General features: G+C 37.8%; 1 protein-coding gene across 4 annotated transcripts in view; it reads right to left on the reverse strand.

Annotated features, from left to right (window-relative positions):
* Positions 1-16,401, reverse strand: part of BANK1 (B cell scaffold protein with ankyrin repeats 1) — a 304,887-nt gene that overhangs the window by 25,930 nt on the left and 262,556 nt on the right. For 2 of the 4 annotated variants that reach the window (XM_088021090.1, XM_088021092.1), the window contains exons 10-11: positions 14,985-15,299; positions 10,211-10,516 (exon numbers count right to left, since the gene is read on the reverse strand). In XM_088021090.1, coding sequence (XP_087877216.1) covers positions 10,211-10,516; positions 14,985-15,299 — 621 coding nt within the window. The remainder of the gene's footprint in view (positions 1-10,210; positions 10,517-14,984; positions 15,300-16,401) is intronic. The other 2 variants (XM_088021091.1, XM_088021093.1) reach the window with 2 other exon arrangements.

Raw genomic sequence — 16,401 nt, forward strand, 5'->3', positions numbered from 1 at the left:
GATGGTTATCAAAGTGCTGATAGCAGAACTTTTTAAAAGCCGGGTGTGCATCCTGTCACACCCCACAGTACAAAGGCCCTTTCTCCCTGGATAATCTCTCTTGAAATTCCCTCTTAACTCACCTCCAGCTGCATCCATTTCAACTGGTCCCTTCCTTCCACCTACGCAACAAGCCTCATTTCCTTACAAAGACGCAATTAGCACATTACTAAACACACTGTTTTCTTGATGCTATGGAAGTGAGGAGGTATTTTTGAATGTGAGGTAATCTTGGAAAAAGACCTATATTAACTTGTCTCCTGAAGAAAGCGCTAGTCCATCAAAATGATCAGTGACTCAAACATGCATAACAAGGAAACATACTCTGTTAGCCTTAGGAAAAGGATAGGTAGATAGAAAATTCCAGAATTCGTTAATCTTTCTTTTTTACGGTTAATATTAGCTGAAACATTTTAAATTTACCAGTAAAACCTTTGTTCTAAAAAGCTTTATATGCTTTCTAGTTACCATGCTCACTGACACAAACCTTTATAAGAGGTAAATGTAAAATCCATGATGTCCTGAGAACTGAACATTGGGTTATGGGTCACTCAGCTTTATATATGAAAGCACATACTTTTGTACAAGATTTGTGGGGAATAAGATGAGAGTCTGTTTTAAACATACAGAAATTGGAAAAAAAACAACCCACCAGAACGCTAACTAACTTGGCACTGGGGAAGGGGTATAGTTTTGTCTTAATGTTAACAACACATGTGACATGGGAAAATGGCTTTCCCCTCCTGGCACTTTATTTTCTTGCTGATAACAAGGTGGAGCTCAGATGAGATGATCTCTAATGTCTCACTCAGCTCTGACATTCTAAGATGCTACCAGTTCTTATTTCCCAAGTCACTCCAGGCCCAATAGTGCCTGGATAAATTCTTAAGTCTGAATTTAAATAGGGGACTCTGTTTTGAGGAAGAGATTATTTGTACTGAGGGCTTAGACTAATAGAAAAACTAGAAAGTTAAACCACAGACCAAGGTTAATTTTTTAGAAAATACGGAGGTGATCCTGTCCGTATGTGTCTGAATTCTTGCAGGATACTGTTTTTTTTTTTAAATCACATTTTACTGCATCAATGTTCAAAAAATGCTATTAAGGCAATTATGACATACATCAACATTGATGACTCTGCCTCAGTGAAATTTTATTTTTCTCTTCCTATCTAAAATTGGAATTTGAGAAGAAAGGAAAATGAATGCATTATTAGTAGTTGTCACCACCTTTAAACATTAAAAAAAGCCCACAGAGAAAGAAAAACAATTTTTGAAGTTCAAAATAATCTCAAACAATGCAAATGTCCCAAATACCACCCCCATTTATCTTAAATATTGGTGGAACAACTTCCATAAAATTTTCTCTAGAATAGAAATGACACTAAATGGAAAAAATTAGCATAGTATTAAATATTCAAAACATTAAGCAAAGCAGAAATATCAGAAGAACAAAGGAGGAGGAGAAGGTGAAATATAATGAATTCACTGGCACTATTTGTCTTTCCAGGTTGCTTTTGCAAGAACATTTTTCATGTCAACTTCATTTATGGCCTATTTCAAGCAAAGGGATCCTACCAAAGCCACCCTCCTTAAAACATCTGACAAAACTTATTTGGAATTTCTTTGTAAGTGGCTAAGGCGATGGAAAGTCTGTGCAACAGCCAAATGCATTCATAAAGATGTGGCTTATAAACAACAAACCCCTTGATGTTCCATGCCCATTAGAAGAGCAACATAAAATGTTTAGAGCTATCACTGAAGATTATTCTAGAAACTAGAGATTTGATATAAAAAAGTGACAGATTTGCATTATGCTCTGGGTTCTCAGAATGATACTGTACAGGTAGCAGCAGTGTGTTTATTATTTACTCAATAAGCTTTCATGATGTTGCTAACTGTGTAACCAACTACAGTGTTAGGCCAAGGTAAATAAAATCCAGTCATAGTCTCTACAATGTCCTCCATTTTGATGTATTCATTGAAGCAAAGGTCAAATGTGTCCTTAGTGCCGACCGATGAGAGACGATAGAGATGAGAAACAATCAGGGAAGGCAAAGCTAGTAATTTGACCCCTGTAGCCTTACTCTTCCTACCTTGTTCCCCCAATTTGCACCCTGTGAAAGGTAATCACAAGAAGGTGGAATGAGGCAAAAGCAAACAAACAAACAATAAAAAACCCCCGCAAAACCCAAAACACTGTAAACAACCCCTTTGTCTAAGCAGCAAAAACAAGTTAAGAGAATATTCTAATCCTATAAGTAGTCACACTGTCTAAGCAAACTGGAGCTCAGAGGAGAGAGGTAGCTTCTTTGAAAATTGACCAAGACAGATTGAGCACCCCTACTGGCTTAAAACCACCCTTGTATTCTGTTAGCAATAGTTACAGGTTATTAATTTGAACAAATTTATCAAACATAGTTTACCACATTTGGATAGGCACTTTAGGGTTGGCATGGCCATAGACAGTCACATCAGCTACATCCTGTGAATGCTGTCCAACTGAAAGTAGTTTACTGCCTGGGAGATATATGGAATCAGGAGTTATGATATTGTCTTCTTAAAGGAGAATACTTCTGAGATTGGTAGGGAAGGAAAGTTGGAAATCACATAACTACCAGAAGGAAAATGACCTAAACATTCTAATTCAATGGCCATATCAATTTTCTCCTAAGGAGAAAGCATGAATTTTCTTTCCAATTTGTAATGGAAACTTTAAGTCTAATAGACATGTTCCCATAAAAATCTTCTCCCCAAGCAGGAAATCTTATCGTAATTTTTTTTTTCTCTTTCTAAGGAACTTAATTTTTACCAGAGTAGAATACAAAATGTTTTTATTTGCATATTTTCTCCTTTGATGCAAACAAGAATATTTCTATTCTAGAAATGTTTCTTATCCAGGAAGTTGAGACGTTCCAAAAGACAGAGAGCAGTTGGTTTGTGGAATTCTGTGTAATTAGAGCTTGAGGCCACTGCAACGAGTTTATTAGCAAAATCTCCAATCCACCACTGGGCAGGCAGGTCCTCCTTCCTCTTGTTACCAGGCAGATTACATGTACTGAACACCTATGGCTTGCATAGCACTGGACTGGGGGTTTGTCTCCTTCCATATGATTTCATTCAGGTGGACAAGGCTCTCCCACTTGTTCCGTGTAGTGTTCATTATTGATAGTTCATAAATAACTTGGAAAAGTCATGCAAGATGAGATGCTGGCATTTGAAACCCAAGTTAAGAAGCCAAAGGCACACCAACTGAAAAGATCTAGCGCGTCCTGTCTCACCTCTGTGTCTACAGAATACCCTCCATCATGGTGATTACCATTTTCGCATCCACTCTGTTGTGCCAGCTACAGTACCGAGGTCATTTTAATTCCCATAAAAACTCTATGCAGGAGGTTTTATCCTTTTTTTTTTTAAACAAATGAAGCAAGGCTTTATCACTTGCACAAAGCCACACAACTTTTAAGTGGCTAAGTCATAATTCAAATGCAGTTTTATCCAGCTTTACAATCTTCATGAATTTCATGCTGGTCCCTCGGAGGAGGCTCCTCTTAGTGTGCCAAGCCCACAGAACATCTTGTTTTTCTCCAACTGCTACATATTTAGAGGAAAAAAGATGTACACACTAAAAGTACTGGTGAAAAATAATGTGAATTTAGGAAATCTAACGTGAGAAAAAAGACAACTCATGTGGATAGCTATTTGATCCATCTATGATTTCATGTTCAAGTGACCATTCTCTGAAGTACTCTATTCAGAGGTTGACTTTGTCTTAACAATGGAAACAACCCATGTCATGGTTTCTCAGCCTTGGCACTGCTGACGATTTGAACTGGGTAATTCTTTGTGATGGGGTCTTTCCTGTGCCTTGTAGGAAGGATTAGTGGCATGCCTGGCCTTTATGAACTAGATGCCATTAGTACTGTCTTAGTGGTGATAACTGAAAATGTCCCTAAACATCGCCAAATGTTTCCAGGGAGGCAAATTGCCACCAGTTAAGAACTACTATTCTAGGCCAATTAAACTTCTTACTAAAGAGATATTTAACAGAGACTCTCTAAGCATCAAAAGTTAAGGGGAAAAAGACCAGAAATGCACTCTGCTGCTGAATGAAAATTTAAGTGCTTGATAATATTTGCATTTGTTGTCACATGTAATATAAATGTCAATTTGCACCACAGTTGATTACTCTTTCTCCCTTAGCTAACATGAAGGAATTGAATTTCTGGAAGATGAGGCTGGAAAAGTTCTTCGTTATTATGCCAGCACTCTAACAGATGGTCAGCAAAGCCCTTCGTAGGTGTCATTCAATGCTGCTGTGATGTGTTGCTGTGAGGACAGAAAACCAATCAAAACCCCTGGGTCACACAGGCAGGCTGGATTCCCTCTGAAGGACGCTTCGAGCACAGGTCTAAACAACTGTTCCTTTGCGGAGCTGTGCCAGCGCCCTATCAAAGAAAGGGGAGAGGCGGAGAATCACACGAGAATGATAAATATGTCCCTTTGTCCTGAGAGCATCTGGGATATACATACTAAGTCCGGAAGCTAAGCGGCTTGGACAAGGTCACCCAGCCAGAGATTAGGATCCAAGGCACTTGACCTAAGGCCTACTCTAATCCACTTGACCACATTTCTTCACTAATGAGGACAGAGACCATTCCGTTCTCTCACATACACAATGATATGGATTAATTTTCCTAAGAGATTCTACAAGGTCTTTTTTTTGTTTGTTTGTTTGCATTTCAATTACATTGTATGTGATCAATTTCAAGTACAAATGAATTGCAAGTGGAAAATTTCTGAGAGCAACTGAGTTGTACTTGACATTTTGGGGTCCCAGTAGCTGAGTAGCTCTCAAAAAGGTCATACACAACTTTGTTGCTCTGCAAAATGCCAAGGGCATATCAGCAGTAATTGAAAATTGAAAGGGAAATTACATTCTACCCCAAACCAGTAACACAGACTCTGAAGAAGGATCTTGGTTCTATTAATTGTGCGAGGGGAAAATGGGAAATTGCCCATTGATGCTGAAGAATTTTCCCCAATAGGCAGTCATCTCTCCTCATGATTTATGGATATAGTTTTACTACCAATCTATGTACACTATGCAAAGTGTTCATTTTCTTTCCTTGATTAGTTTTAAATCAAGAATTCTGTCATTAAGGAGGACTGTAAATCCATACTAATTCCTCCATACTCTTGAAACTTAATGAACCTGATCCTCTGCCATATTATAGGGAGAAAAAGGTGGAGAGAATGCAACATCTGAAAGCACACAGACTTCAAAGACTTTTCATTTAAGAAAAATAAATTATTCTTTTGTTGTTGTTCACCAAAATTAGGTTTAGTATGACAGGAATGGAATAAAAAATCAGAAACATCTCTCTTAATAAAAAACCATGGGTTTAGTTTTGCATTAATAAGTTACATTTCTAGGGGTGACAGTCGAAAAAGAGCCTCTCTCTATTATGTTATGCTGTGTGAAAGGGATTAGAATGCTTAGCTGTATGTCAGTATCCTGGAACTTTGTCCCATTTTGTGTGACCTCCCCTTTTCACATTAGTTGTACTTCAAACGTAGGATGGTTTAACTGTCAAGACAAATACCATATGATTTCACTCATATGTGGAACCTAAAAAATAAAATAGATGAATAAACAAACAAAAAGAATCAGACCTGTAAATACAGAGAACAAACTGATGGTTGCCAGAGGGGAGGGTGTGTGTGTGGGGGGGTGGGGGTGTAAAATGGGTGAAGGGGAGTGGGAGGTTCAGGCTTCCATTTATGGAATGAATAAGTCATGGAGAGAAAAGGTACAGCATAGCGGATATGGTCAATGGTACTGTAATAGCGTTGTGCGGTGACAGATGGTAGCTACACTGGTGGTGAGCACAGCGTATGGTATAAAGAAGCTGAATCACTGTGTTGTACACCTGAAACTAATGTGACATTGTGTGTCAACTCTACTCAAATAAAAAAATAAAAAAAAACCCATAAGATGGTTTAAAACAAGAGAAATTTAGGAACTAGTAGATTGAAATATTATTCTGACCATCCTCCAGAGTGTTAATAAAGTATCCTAATGAACCACATCGATGTGGTTTTTGTCACTTTTATCATTTTTTCATCTTCGTATTCATTCAATTACTATTCCTCAAACATTCATAGTTTCTACTATGAATTCAGCACCAAGCTTGGTACCAAAAGATACAATGATGGGCAAAACCAGAGAAGGCTGGTCTCTCCCTCCACAGATCTTACAGGTCAGAGGAGGAAATAAATGTTAACAAATAATCCAGAAATAAATATATCAACGAAGGAAATTTGTGGCGAGAACCAGACTGATGTAAGTCCAAATTCTCTATCTTCCTGTTCCTAATTTTATCACCACGGGCAAGACACTGAAACTCACTGAACATCAGGTTCATCATCTGCGAAATGAGGCTATAAATGCCAACCACGTAAGATTATTGCATGAATTAGAAATAAGCATGAAAGTTGTCTCACAACAATTGTTATCAGGAGTAGATGAAGTAGACTTGTCCCTTTAGAGGGCAGGATCCCCCCTCCTCCTTCTCCATCTCTAATAACTTCCTTAGCCTCGGATGCCATCAGAATCTAGGAAGCACACATTTTTCCTATAAAGTTAGTTTCTCAAAGTCACTGTCTGCCCAGAAACTGAGGAAAGACAAAATAGAATCGCTATTAATTATAATCTATTGAGCGTATACCACATACCAAATATTGTGCTGGGTAATGTCTAATTTTATCTCACTTAAAGATTACAGCAATCCTTAAAGTAGATACTATTTTTATCCTAAACTTACAAAGAGGAAATGGAATCTCAGATATATGAAGTTATTTGCTTAGGTAATAGCAGCTGAATCTGAATACTTTCTGCAAAGCTGTAACGGGGCAAGCCAGTTTTCCTCCAGTCTTTCTTTTATGTGTGTCTCTTCCACTTTCACACCTCTACCGCACTCACGACACTTCACTTCAGTCACTTATGGTCACCAAATGTGCGGAGTTTTCCCTCCGTCAAGAAATTCTAGGACACCAGTTGAGTGTCCCACGGTTTAACTCAATTCTGACACTTAGGGCTTGGGCTTAGTCCTACAGGGTTGCTTCCACTCTACGTCAGATGCCAATCACAAGTAGTAGATTCCCAGCTTATCCACAGCTTCTGTCTAATTTGGCTACAAATTGGAGATTCCCATGACTCCCTCTTCAGGTTCAATTAATTTGCTAGAGTGGCTCACAAAACTCAGGAAAACACTTACAAATGCCAGTGTATTAAATGATATGATAAAGGATACTGATGAACAGTTAGATGAAAAGATACATAGCACAAGGTCTGGGAGTTCCTAGGTGATAGATATGCAAATAAATATCCAGAGTGCAATACTCAGGGTCCTGAGTGCAGGAGCTTCTACCCCCACTGGGTTGGGGTGTATCAGCCTTCCTGTGTGGATTTGTTTGCCAACATGGAATCTCTGGGAATCCCCTACTATTAGGATTTATGGAATCTTCCTCACATAGGCACTATTGGTCAATAAGTACATGTTCAGCCCTTCTCCCTTCTCAAGAAAATGGGGGACTAGGGCTGAAGATTCTAGGCTTCTAATCATGGCTTGGTGTATTTGATGACTAGCCGTCATCCAGCCATTCAGGAGCCCATTTAGAGTTGCCTCATTAGAGCAAAAAACTCTCCTGTCATCCAGGAAATCACAAGGGTTTCAGGAGCTCTGTGCCAGGAACTAGAGGTGGACACCAATAGACATGTTTTCTATGATCTCGCAAAAGCCAACATGATTTTCCTGTATCTCTCCGATTTATTTGCCTAGTTTCCTTGCCAGTACTTTCTTGAATTTCTGAAATAGTAAGTTGGGATTCTGCATCTTGCTTTCTTCTTCCATCTCCTATTCTACATCCTTCTCTTTTGGCTACATTAACATACTCTGGATGTGCCAACATTCTGCTACTACCTCTGTGCTCTGGCAAGGATTGGGGCAAATTAGTGTTCTTTTAATTGAATGGATGGCTTTCTGGGAAATGATGGCAATTTTATTTAATAGAGCTGCCTGAGCTATGAAAAAGAGAAAAAAAAAAGAGGAAAGATGTGATGAAAGACTTTTATCCTGTGAAATGCAAAGAACATCAAGAAAGAATTAGCTGATGAGGCAATGTTTTCTTAATGTGGGAAGAGAATGATCAACAATCAATAGCACAAAAGGGAGAGGAAAGCAACTAAATTCCAGTGAAAGAGGAAAGGAATAAATAATGGAAAGGAGAATAAATCACATTGTGTAATTGAATTAGAAAGATTTCTTATAAATGCTGAAGGGTGTCAAAATTGCGATGAGTAGGGGAGATAAATAGCTTTTAAAATTTCTTAGAGGGTGCCTGGGTGGCGTCTGCCTTCGGCTCAGGTCATGATCCCAGGGTCCTGGGATCAAGTCCCGCATCGGGCTCCCTGCCCCCTGGGGAACCTGCTTCTCCCTCTCCCTCTGCCTGCCACTCCCCCTGCTTGTACTCTCTCTCTCTGTCAAATAAATAAATAAAATCCAAAAAAAAAAAAAAAAGAACAAATAGAGAACAAGAAAGAGCTCATGGAAAATAAGAATATGACAGCCCACGGAAGGATGAGAAGATAAAATGCAAAAAACAGAACACCGCAACATGGGAATCTCTACTTGTGGTCCTGAGAACTCCCCAAGGATTGGGGTACAGAGGATGAAGTACCGCTTCAGAAATTTCTTGAATACAACTAAATTCTTGTGTTGAGCTGTTTCTATCTTCTCTCTTTAAAAAATACTTATTGGGAGGTAGTATCCTTGTCTAAGAGCTAGTAATATCCTAGATATCACTATGCTAGACAATCTAAGAATTTCTAATTACAGCTAATCCCTGCCTTAATAATCTAGATAATTGTTCCAGTTGACATTTTATTTTAGCTGACACATTTATTAATTTGTTATTGTTTTCTAATTTTTAATAGTTTCTTGAACATTATCAGCAGTAGAACACTGTTGAATAATATATTGTACACTGGAAATTATATATACTCGCTAAATGTTCTTATACAAATTTCTCAAAACATAATGCTTAAGCAATAGAATGGTTTCTTTTGAACATATTAAGCACAGATGAGTAAATGTGCTTCTTTTGGGTAGGTTCGTGGTATACACTTAAATGTTCTGTTCGAGTACTTGGTTTAAATTGTTTGAATGTATAATCGATTGCTTCTCAGTTTAGTTATCCCCCAAACATTTTGTTCAAAAACTCTCTAATAAAGTGTCACATTGTACTCTGGGTATTTATTTGCATATCTATCACCTAGGAACTCTTCAAGGATGAAGAAATTGTTTTATCCCATTTCCTCAGTCCCTAGGATGGTATTTTAGCCCCAAAATGCATGCAATGCACTGATAAATAAAAGTCCATTTCTCAGACACAATGGACTTGTGGACTACATCAAACCAAACAGAGTATACAAGAGTGCCAGAAAATAATAGTAGTGTAAATATACTCTGCTGGGGCTATAGATATAAAAAAAAGCTCCGGGATCTGTTAGTTTTTTTATTCAGATTCAACCGAGTAGAAAATGAGAAAGAAGAATTGAAGCGTAAAATGAAGTAGAAATTCTATGACAGAGGAAGTGAATCTTAATTGTTGGGGTGAAGTGCAATTCTCAGAGTAACTGTGGTTGTGTATCTGAGATTCTAGTTTTCACAACTTTTTAGGCTTTTAAAGTTATTTTAAGTGGAATTAGGAGCAAAAAGTAAAATTGGGGCAAAAGTAAAGTATTTACCTCTTATCTTGTGTTGCAAATTATTCATAGGAGTTGAGCTTCCCTCTTAGAGAATTATAGAAAAAGTTTCAAATAGAATTTCTCCACACAAGCTGTGGTTTCATGTTCTTTGGATAATTTGTCAAAATTATCCTTCTTTAATGAAGAATTAGAAACCAGACCCTACCCATTGTTCTTATTTTCTTTATTCATTGTGTTTCTAAATTTAAAAATGGGCCAATACAACTCACTTATGACTTGGATTTTTCATATTTGGGGTTTTTGACTCCACTAAAAAGAGGACAATTCCTCCCACCCCCAAAACACTGACACACACACACACACACACATACACACACGCACACACACCAAAAAGCATTACCTTGAGCTATGTAAGGTGTGGTTTCCTCTTTTGGAGGGATATTTGTGGGTCGAGGTGTAGGGGCAGGAGGTCTGTTTATAATAAAAGACCGACTCCCCAATTTTTTCTTTGTACTCATATTGGCCAGTATCACGTCATAGTCACTGTCTTCAGTCTCAACAAACGTGTATGGGTCTTCCTCCTTCCCCTGCTCCTTTTCATCTTCTTTCTTTTCTTCTTCTTTGGGGTCACCTCCTGTTTCTTGTCTTGCTCCGAGATCACGCCAATTTTGACTTCTTTCCGTCTGGCCTTCCACCATTTTTCCTGCTTATGAAATATTTAGATTGTGCTTACTCTTCTATTTTATGCAATATTGTTGATGTCCATCTGTCACTTCCTTGAAACTCTCCCCAAATAATTTATATATAGTCTCATAAATTTCAAAAAGAAAAGTACACTATATAATTTACTAACATATTTTCCTGCAGTTTGTAATTGTTAACTTTGTTTAAAGAAAAAAGTTCGGGGGTGCCTGGGTGGCTCAGATGGCTAAGTGTCTGCCTTCGGCTCGGGTCATGGTCCCGGGGTCCTGGGATCGAGGCCCAAATCGGGCTCCCTGCTCAGCGGGAAGCCTGCTTCTCCCTCTCCCTCTGCCTGCCGCTCACCCTGCTTGTGCTCTCTCTCTGTCAAATAAAAAATAAAAAATCTTAAAAAACAACAACAACAGTTTGGGCGCCTGGCTGACTCAGCCATAAGAGCATGCAACTCTTCATCTCAGGGCTGTAAATCTGAGCCCCACTTTGGGAGTAGAGTTTACTTGAAAATATAATCTTAAAGAAAAAAGAAAGGTTTGTTTAAAACATGGACTTCTTTGAAAACATATAAATAGGCATATAAGTATTTTCCAGATAATTTATAAGGGATTTAATATCAGAAAATCGAGTGATAAAACTAAGCCTCAAATCCCAAACGCTTTGGAAAAGTTGTTTTTCAAGCAGAATATGCTAAGATTTTTTTTTTTTTCACTTGAAGTTATTTCACCTTTCATTGGGCTTGCACTGGGTGTTTTGCCTAACATTCAATTTATCTGAAAATGACAGGGGGACTAGCCAAACATGCCATTACTTGGTTTCTTACAGGAAGTCTCACTGTGGCCTAACAAACTGAGGTTCCACAATGCAACTCTTGATGTCTGTAAGACAGCGTGAACCTCATTTTTAGATAAAGAACACTGAAAGTAGGGTTTGTGACAAGGTGGCATGGATAATCAATGACTTGAAGATTAATTCATATGAAAAGAATAATCTTTCATGGTTTTAATAGCCAGTAAAATCTTTACTTTTTTTTTTTTTTTAGATTTTATTTATTTATCAGAGAGAGAGAGAGACAGAGGCAGGCAGAGGGAGAAGCAGGCTCCCCGCCCAGCAAGGAGCCCGATGCGGGACTCGATCCCAGGACCCCGGGACCATGACCCGAGCCCAAGGCAGATGCTCAACCAACTGAGACACCCAGGCATCCTTCTTTACATATTTTTTAAAGAATATATTAAAATATTTTGTAGCAGTTATTTAGAAGACAAAGGTATCACATACTTTGGTTAATGAATAAGTTGGATAACATTTTGATGGCTCCATACCAATGAGAATTTTATTAAAAATTAGACTTTTGGGGCACCCAAGTGGCATAGTCAGTTAAGCGTCTGACTCTTGTTTTCGGCTCAGGTCGTGATCTCAGGGTCTTGGGATCGACCCCCCTGTCAGGCTCCTCACTCAGCATAGAGTCTGCTTGAGACCCTCTTTCCCTCTCCTTCTGCCCCTCCCCACCCGTTCTCTCTCTCTCCAAAATAAATAAATAAAATCTTGAAAAAATTAGACTTTTGACAGATGTTTTGCTTAAAGCATTAATAAAAACAATAAAATGGAAAGAATTTCAGTTACTGACCGAAAAATCATTACTTTTGTGGGTTGTTCTGAGAGATTCATGCACATGACTTAAGGGAGAACTATTCTGCTTCCTCTTTGGTGACGATCTGGCCAAAAATATTTAGGTTATTTATGGATATTTGAGTGGAAAAATGTAGAAGCTAAGGAGAAAGGCAAGTTGTAGAGCAGAATAAAATATATATTATCTTAAGCAGTTCAGCCATTGTCCTGGGTAAGCTCATGAGGACGCCCCCAAAGGAGTCTTAAATCTGATTGTTTCAGTTAGTTTAAGCCAAGAAGTACTAATGACTACATGCCTAGCACTAACTTCCAAATCAGCATGATTTGCCTTTCTCCCTATGAATAATATGGTACTGAGATTTTGACTTCATGACTTCTGTTTCACTGACAGCATAACAGGTGAAACCAGATTAAGTGTGTGGGAAACATTTTTACAGTGTTTCATTTTTAGCGGAATGTGTCAACTATCTTACTTTTATCAACCTTACTTTTCCTGAGCTGCTGACTCCCTTTGTTTCTCCACCCACCTTCCTTCCCAACTCTTTCTAAAGTTGGGCTTGCACCAGAAATAACACATTTTACATTTTTATTTCTCAATGTATCAGATTCCGCTTTTCATGTCAGAGTGGGGCCTGAGCATTCTTAATTTAAGTTGTACATTAGTAAATAAAGTTGAAAATAAATCACTCCTATCATTCTAATTTTTGAAAAAAAAAAAAACTAGAGGAAGAGTGTGTAGCAAAGAGAAGACTCTTCAAAGCCAAGGAAGCCTGTTTACAGAAGCATTTGATACATTCTAATTTCGGGCTATGTGGTCTTGGGTCTGAGTCAAAGAGGGATCATAGTGATTGTTGCCTTGCACACGTGTTGTGAAGATAAAAAGGGACAATGTGTTCTTTATAAACTAAAAAGTGTTCTATAGTGTTTTGTATTCTTGTTTTCTCCAGTGAATATGCCCATAAATCCATCATGGGGAATCTGAGGCTCTGGACATGAGGAGGTGGCCTCACTTTTTTGATAATTTGAGGGCATATGAAACTAGTCTTAGAATACAATTCTGAAGGTATCACTAGCTAAATTCAAAGAACCCATGCCAGATCTCTGGGGGAAAAAAAAAGTGGTAGCTTCTAGTCTTACTTTTTACTAAGATCTTAAAGAATTTTAAGAAAAAATATTGACATTTTATTTTCCATTTACAATACTTCCAATATTAGTCTTATGAAAGATGAGATCAAAAGTAACACTGCACAGAAAGTGTAAAAGTACAGTTTTAAAATAAAAAATGGGGATTTTTTGTTTTATCTTGCTTTTTCTATTTGGTACTTTTCAGAAGATATATTAGCCAATGTATACTTCTGGTTTTAGATATCAGGTGAATACTCTCTATAGAGTAGTTTTAGACCTCCTAGCCAATATACTATGTATAAAAATTTACATTTGGGAAAATATGATTTATTATTAGTCCTTTTGAGATTTAGCCTGATAAAAGACAACTTTGCCTTCTTAACAATTTATTTTAATAATTATATGAAAGTATTCACATCTGTAGAAAGTGAGAAAATATACCAGAATTTTATTGTCAGTGTGCTGCTTATCTATGTCTCTCTTCCCACCCCCAGTATCGATACACTTACCTCACTGATCTATTGCAATGGTTTATAAGAGCTCGGCTCATAGTAGGTAATCAATAAATATTTGTTGAATGAGGGAAAGAATCAGAGGCGTGCCTATGAGGTTTTCCATACTTTCCATTAAGGAGGACTTTTCATCTCTAAATACAGTGTATAACCTTAGTAAAGGTTTATGTTCATCAACTTTAACCTTTATAGAGACAGGCCCTTCAATGATGCAAATGCTACATTTCATGGCTTCAAAATTCACCTTTTTAAAACAGTGTTTATATACTTTATAGCCCTCTAGGCCTCAACAGCTAAAAAGTATCATGACAAACGGAGTTTTAATAATAGATATTTCTTTCATCCTTCTTAGTAAAACTTCATTGTAAGAACACTTTTTGAATTTGGAAAGTAGATAGAAAATAGTGATCAATAAAGTGGGTGATTAATTAGTGACTGTAGAGTGAACCTGGAGCTGGAAGTCTGTTAGGCTGTTGAACACTCCAGCCAGAGAAATCCAATAGGGAAGCTCCTCTTGATGGTACCTGCACCTCCCCTTCCCCCATGCCCCCCTCCCCATTACACAGGTCATTCTTGCATTTGGAAAGAAATGTAATCATAGCCCTTTTAACTGTTCTTCCACTTTAGCAATATATTGAGTGTTCTTAGACTTCGGTCTCAATGTAGTGTGTGATAAACTCTTTACCACTTGCTTCCCCTGCAGCTACCAGTGGAGAGAAAGTGCCCAAGGTTCTTTTCAAATCTGTAAAACATTAGCCTTTTCTTTTTGCCAGACAACTAAGGGTACTTTTTAAAAGGAAAGTTGTCATTTACTTTCCCACATGATGCTTGAGGTTCATTTTATGTGAAGGACTACAAATTCCTTCCAAGTTTTATTGCTTTACTTACTTAAAGCTTTATAATGAGATTGTTCTAAAAGAAAGGGAGGGAGGGAGGGGAGGAGGAAGGGAAAGAGGGTGGAAAGAGGGGCAGAGAGGGTGAGGGGAGGGACAGAAAAGGAAAGAAAGGAAGAGAGAGAGGGAGGGAGGGAAGGAGGCTGTGGGTGAATTAGTGGCAGGTATCTCTTGCTTGATTTCTTAGGCCTTAGTTAAGGAAGAGCAGGAAAGCTGCTCTTGGTTTTAAAAGCTGATCTTCCCTGTAACAGATCTTCCACTGCACTATATGCTATGGAAGCCTGTCAAACTTCTGTGGTTGTTGTTTTAAACTTAAACTTACCCTGTAACGTGCAGGGCGGTGTTTCCAGTTGGGAGGCAGCAGCCACAGGTCGTGGCGGGGGGAGAGGGGGTCTGCAGCTCATGAGTGGCTCTGGTGAATTATGTTCTGGATTGTCTCCAGGAATGAACACATACAAGTCATTATCATACTCGTTCACAGAATTCCCACCGCCAACCTCTGCTAGGCTCTGCTCGGCCTCTGTGCCCCCTGCATTCTCTTTTTCTTCCTTCGCCAGTCCATCGGCCTCAGCTCCTTCCGCACGCCGCCTGTATGATGTCCGCCCGCTTGCGCGATGAAATGCTGGGTTCTGTGTGGCTGTTTATGATGAAGATGGTAGATTTCATTTAAACACCCCATGTGGAGGCATTTCATGTTTTCCAATTTCATACAGAAGTGGTAGTACTGCTAATAAAGCTTTTATGAGCTGATACGTTAGAAAGATGACAAGCACATAATTTTAGTGAATAGTCATTCTTGGGCTTTTAAAATATTTACCAAATGAACAGTTAAAGCTTCGTCATATCTTCTACCTCACTATACGACACACTCATACATAAAATAACGTTCTGGTTCTCCAGAGTTATTATTTGAGCAGAGTCATATATATGTTTTTATTACTGCACTTTTACTAGAAAACAGTATAACTGACCTAATCAGTAATAAGTTATGGAAAAGGTAAAGACAAGGAAGAAATAAACCTTAACTTGCTTGTAAATAATGAAATGGTTATCGTTATTATCATAATACTGTGATCCTATTAATTATATTTTAATATATAATTATCATCAGATTATATCTTAATTCTTTAAAATATGTTAATATTTTTTGGTGGAGAAGACATCCAAATCACCAATAGTAGGTAAATCTTTATAAGACTCAGTTCTGTCACCTATAAAATATATCCTCTGCTGAAGCTTAACCAAATAATCCAAATTCCCTCCATCTTAAGAATCATATTACATCATTTGTTTTTATAGTGTACATAATAGATACCCTCTAGCCACTCGGGAAGAATTGAAAAAAGATATTATAATGCAATAACTTTAAATCTTAAAATTTTTTGTTTAAATTTTCTTTATAAAAATTCTGCTTTAAATAAAGGATTCACAAAATTTTAAAACAAACTTGGAATCTCTAAATTGGAGGGACTATGTGAATTGTTGTCATTGTCAGTGCAATAAACAAGCAGAAGATTGTTGTTTTAAAGTGTTGCTAAGCTGAGATTTGGCTAAAGAAGCCAATTGGCAGAGTATGGAGAAAAAGGACTTTTTTTTTTTTTTTTTAAACAACGCACAGTTACTTTGTAGAAACTTTTCGGTTATGGGAGAAAATTAGTGATGAGGAAAAATCGTGCCATGATGGTACTCATATTTCTACACGGAATTTTATTTTTTATTGTTCTTTCCTTTCATGTGAG

The sequence above is a fragment of the Eumetopias jubatus genome, unplaced genomic scaffold (assembly GCF_037043125.1).
Source record: "Eumetopias jubatus isolate StellerSeaLion01/CBP00866 unplaced genomic scaffold, mEumJub1_p1.0 scaffold_2, whole genome shotgun sequence".
NCBI classification, from domain to species: domain Eukaryota; kingdom Metazoa; phylum Chordata; class Mammalia; order Carnivora; family Otariidae; genus Eumetopias; species Eumetopias jubatus.